At 44.2% G+C, this 5,444-nt stretch overlaps 1 protein-coding gene across 1 annotated transcript in view; it reads right to left on the reverse strand.

Annotated features, from left to right (window-relative positions):
• Nucleotides 1–5,444, reverse strand: part of LOC109462287 (carbohydrate sulfotransferase 12-like) — a 21,865-nt gene that overhangs the window by 10,375 nt on the left and 6,046 nt on the right. The window contains exons 2-3 of the mRNA XM_019758817.1: nt 4,402–4,723; nt 4,045–4,133 (exon numbers count right to left, since the gene is read on the reverse strand). Of these exons, the coding sequence (XP_019614376.1) occupies nt 4,045–4,133; nt 4,402–4,552 (240 nt within the window). The 5' untranslated portion in view covers nt 4,553–4,723. The remainder of the gene's footprint in view (nt 1–4,044; nt 4,134–4,401; nt 4,724–5,444) is intronic.

Genomic DNA, 5,444 nt, shown 5'->3' on the forward strand with positions numbered 1-5,444 from the left:
ATGATAGAAAATTGTTGCCAACAATATTTTAGGAAAAGTCACCAAGTTTGGTCATTCTAGCCCTAGCCATTCAGACGCTATGTGACATCAACGTTGGCGCGGGCACTTTTAGCCCCCCCCCCCGGTCTAGATAGGGTTAAACGTCTGCACAGAAAAAACTCCCTCGTCTGCGCGAATACCTTCCTCGTCTGCGCGAATACCTTCCTCGTCTGCGCGAATACCTTCTTCGTCTGCACGAATACCTTCCTCGCCTGTACAGAAAAGGGTATCCGGAAAAGATGGGCTAGGCTAGGGCTACCTTGATGGGCTACCCGTCCTTAAGTGGGACACCCACGTTGCAAGATCAGTGGCCAAAGCTAACTCAATGCTTGGCTTTGTAAAGCGAACTGTAGGATTCCACTCCAACACTGACATTCGGAAAACGTTGTACCTTTCTCTTATCAGAAGTGTGCTTGAATATTGCTCTCCACTATGGAGCCCTACATCGCGAAATCTCATTTCCCTTATCAAGGTTGTCCAGCGGAGGGCTACGAAATTCATCTAAGGGCCCTCCTCTCGGCAACTCGACTACAAGTCACGTCTAGCCTGTTTGGGCTGGCTGCCTCTGTCTTACAGAAGGGAGATTTCCGATGTGGTAACACTTGTTAAGTCTCGTGCAAAAGTGTATGATACTGACATATCGAGGTTAGTCAACTTCTCGTCTAGAGTTCCTCGAAGCTCTAGGGCTCACATGCTGGTCCCACCTAGAGTGAAAACTTCGTGCTATGCCTCATCCTTCCTGCCACGAGTCATAACAATATGGAACAAACTGGACGTCGAGACCACGGCGCTGGGAGCTAACGCGTCGAGTCCAACTGACGTGGCGGCTTTCAAGAAAAAGTGTCGGTTGTCCATGCGCAACAGGTTCGACCAACATTTCAGTGTGGACATTCCGTGCTCTTGGGTGCTGTCGTGTGGCTGCACCTCCTGTCGCGCTACGAGGCCCCGTTAAGCCCAGTTATTACTGCTTTAACATCTTGTAAATTTGTATATATTGTATCACTGTTTTGTATTTTTTTTAATGCACATTGTCTATTTATTTGTGGGCATGGTGGCCTTGAAAAGGTGCACTTAGGTGCACCTGTTCCACCATGCCCTCCATGTATATTATGTATGTGGTTAATTGTAATAAATAAATAAATAAATAAATACCCTTTCTGGGCCCAAAGGATGTGCCTGTGGGTTTGATCTCCATAGTCATAGGAAATATGTTTTTGTTATGAAGAAAATTCCAATTCTACAATCAAATGTTTTAGAAGGGAAGGTGTTCGGGAGATGATGGAAATTTTAGACGTATAAAAACTCGATAATGACAGGCTTATAATCGTTGAGAGAGTAATGTTAGGGTTAGTATTCCATGGGGGAAACTGAGGGCCAGGGCAAGGAGTTCCACTAGGGGATAGTGCCCGGCATGTGTTCCTTGATAGGCTGGTATTTAAATGAATAGCCCCCACAGGTGTGCCCCTAGGAGGGCTGCAAAAGACTGTCACAGTTAATACATTTCAGTAGCTAATACAATGAGCCTTTTTTTATGGTAAACTGATTCAGAGGTAAAAAAGATGTGTGTATAACAAAAGAGAAAGAAGAGTATAGTTTAGCAATTTTAAGAAATTAGACAGACTCTAAGATGGTATACTAATATGTAGCACTGTAGGCCTAGGTGGTTAAGTTAATATCATTTGTGGCTGTATTTATTGTTGCCTCCTAGGAAAGACATTAGCCTGACTTAACACAAGCTCGCTGCAGGGTTCAATGACCCCCGCCCCAAGAACAGTCAGTCAGTCAGGAGTGACTAAACTACAGTGACCCAGACATGCAATTAGCAAGGCAGATTATAAAATGATAGTGTCTTTCTCAAAGATTCAATTCATCTACATGCCCTACATGTATACTTCATCAACTCTTAGTCTTACATGACAATTTTTTTTTGAAACTCAAGCCTGAAAAATCTAACAATTATTTACTAACCATATGGCATAGTACATACGTTCACATACTACAAAGAAACAGTTACTGGTAAGTCTAATTTTTTTTTTCAAACAAGCACATGTGGACACTCATGCAGTACAGTGGGACCAGCTTCAATGCCTTACTTTGTAGCCTCAGAAAACGAACCCTACCTCTCTAGCCATGCTGACTGGAACTAGGATTAACATTCCACGCCTGCCATTATCAAGTTTCCATATATCCAAGCAGATGTAAGGTGTTGGCTGGTTTCATGCATAGTTTAGCAAAGTTTCAATCGTCTCCCATACACCTTCCCTTCTATCTAGTTTAACACAACATTTACTGTATTATTAGAATTTTTTCTTCATAAATAAATACATAGTTCCTGTGACTAAATCTTGCTCGCGTTGATAAAAGCAGTGATTACCGCCCCCAAACAGCCCACCCACAGCTGTAAAGACAAGTAAATTTGATAGAGATCGAAACCCCATGCACATCCTTTGGGGCCCAGAAAGGGTAATCTCCAAGCAGATCTTTTGGTGGGGGTAAGACAGTATCAAATTGGCCAGTCTGTATCCATTCCCCCACCAAAGATCTGCCTCCAGTCGAAACGTCAAAGGCTATTAACACCTAGTTGTTGCCTGATCAAAATATCCTTGCCAAGTAGTTTATTGCCCTGACCACCAGGCAAGGCTCTTGCCCTCCTAGTGGGCCAGCTGGTTGAGCATTACTCTCTATGGGTCCCCTCACCAACTGTTATTTTGTTCAGTTTAACTAAAGGAAAGAAGGTCCAACATATGTTTGGTAATATCTGCGGTTTTGAACCACAATGAGCCCAGTTATTGACATTTCTATGTTTCAGCCAGCATATTTTAGTACCAGCATACAGTATTATCTGGACAGGGTTAGGTGAGAACTCCCACTGAGATGTGCGCGGGTGACTGCATTTGTCCCAGATTCAAGCTATAAACCGCTTGTAAAAATCTTAGCACAACAAATTTTTGATAGTTGTTAATAGGGACACAAGGAGGGGCAGCAACACCATTTTTGAAAAGAAGTGCTCCTCCCTGTTCGAGTGCCGGCAGATCTTGGGTGGGGGAATGGATACAGACTGGCCAATTTGATACTGTCTTACCCCCACCAAAAGATCTGCTTGGAGATTACAGAAAGGGTAGCCCATCAAGGTAGCCCTAGTCCTAGCCTAGCCCATCTTTTCTGGATACCCTTTTCTGTGCAGACGAGAAAGGTATTCGCGCAAACGAGGAAGGTATTCGCGCAGACGTGGAAGGTATTCGTGCAGACGTGGAAGGTATTCGCGCAGACGTGGAAATTACTCGCGCAGACGTGGAAGGTACTCGCGCAGAGGAGGAAGTTTTTTTTCTGTGCAGATGTGGAAGGTATTTGCGCTGAAGTGGAAGGTATTCGCGCAGACGTGGAAGGTATTCGCGCAGACGTGGAAATTACTCGCGCAGACGTGGAATGTACTCGCGCAGACGAGGAAGTTTTTTCTGTTCAGATGTGGAAGGTATTTGCGCTGACGTGGAAGGTATTCGCGCATACGTGGAAGGTATTCGCGCAGACGTGGAAATTACTCGCGCAGACGTGGAAGGTACTCGCGCAGACGAGGGAGTTCTTTCTGTGCAGACGTGAAAGGTACTCGCGCAGACGTGGAAGGTATTCGCGCTGACGTGGAAGGTACTCGCGCAGACGTGGAAGGTACTCGCGTATACGTGGAAGGTACTCGCGCAGACGAGGAATGTATTAGCGCTGACGTGGAAGTTATTCGTGCAGACGAGGAAGGTACTCGCGCAGACGTGGAAGGTATCGCGCAGACGTGGAAGGTACTCACGCAGACGTGGAAGTTATTCGTGCAGACGAGGAAGGTACTCGCGCAGACGTTGAAGGTATTCGCGCAGACGTGCAAGGTACGCAGACGTGGAAGGTATTCGTGCTGACGTGGAAGGTATTCGTGCAGACACGCATGCCTGTTCTTACGGGCCACCGTAAAATGCCTCGTGGTTATTGTACAAAGTAATATGTTAAATCATTGTTACGTACCATTGAGAGATTCTTCTTACAGTATGCTTTTAACGTGGCAAGTCTGCGGGATTGTTCCTTCTCAGCTTCTGCTAAGTTACCCCAGTCGTCTTGAAAAAGAAAGTAACACGTTTGCAAGAAAAGGCGCGTATGCTTCAAGATGTTTGTAAGATTAAGACACTTGGCATTGTTTGGCAAAAGAAATAGAATTATCAAAAATATTGCTACCATATTATAAGATCAAGTACTATTTGATTTATAGTATTATTTGATGTCAAAATACGTCATAATGATATCGAAATTGTTGATATTATTAATTATTACTAGTACCCCAAACAGATACACACACACGTACAGGAATGCATAAACTTTACTTACCCCTTTCCCTATAGCTGGCCAGTGCACCAGACACCATTTTATTTAATGACAGATCTCCTCTGCTGTAGCTGATGTACAGGTAGGCGGCTCCAGTACTCAGAATCAAAATGGACAGAAATAGGAATTTGGAAGTCGACCAAAAAGAAACCATCTTTATTATATAATAACGTTGGCTTGTCTTTTTAAAACTAAGATGATGAATTGAGTGTAAGTGACAGATTTGCCTACGATTCAACACGTCGCACTTAGTTCGTCCAAAGTAGATTCTGCGAGGAGCGATCTGGATTGCACAAAGTCTTCAATTGTCGTTTTGCTTTGACACCTGCAATTTAAAAGAATTTTTGGAAGGGAAAGGAATAATTGCTCCAGAGTTACAAAATAACATCAGTAAATCAACCAATACCAGGATGTGACACGTATTCGGCATAAACCACTACAACAGTGAACAGGACGGTAAGAACACGGCTCAATTTAGAGACAAAGGAAGATCTTTATCACCGCAGGTACGCAAGATTCGTTTTCCAAAGTTACCCCAACAAAGCCCATTTTCGCACTTGAACTTGGTTTCCTCAACTGTAACCTGTCTGCCAAAATCATGAACATCTATCCATGCCCCAAGTGTTATACTGAAATGCACAGTCTCCAACGCTAATGCAGACTTATTTTATCACCTTCCCACGAGTGCAAACCAAACCCGTGAGGCGTGAAGCCATTGTGAATAATGTTAATAAATGTTGTTGCCTTCGACAGAAGGCTATAGAATCGCTTTTGCACTGTTTTGTAGATTATGCACGATAAAGTTTGAAGGCATGGTCCATGGCTCACGATTTTTGGCAGGCAAATTGTCTTACTAATGGGCATTGTGATGGCCAGAAATGGGCTTCGGGGGGGGAGGTTCTTACGTGACTGGAGCTGACTTTTGTGTTTGCGTTTTTTGTTCTTCCTCAGATAACTCGGGAATCGTTAAGTGCCTGTCTATGATTTTCAGTGGGCAAGTCGCCGTTGAGGATACGGAGGTCAAGTTCGAAGGTGGGCCGTGGGGG

The sequence above is a fragment of the Branchiostoma belcheri genome, unplaced genomic scaffold (genome assembly GCF_001625305.1).
Source record: "Branchiostoma belcheri isolate BF01 breed outbred unplaced genomic scaffold, Haploidv18h27 scaffold114, whole genome shotgun sequence".
NCBI classification, from domain to species: Eukaryota; Metazoa; Chordata; class Leptocardii; order Amphioxiformes; family Branchiostomatidae; genus Branchiostoma; species Branchiostoma belcheri.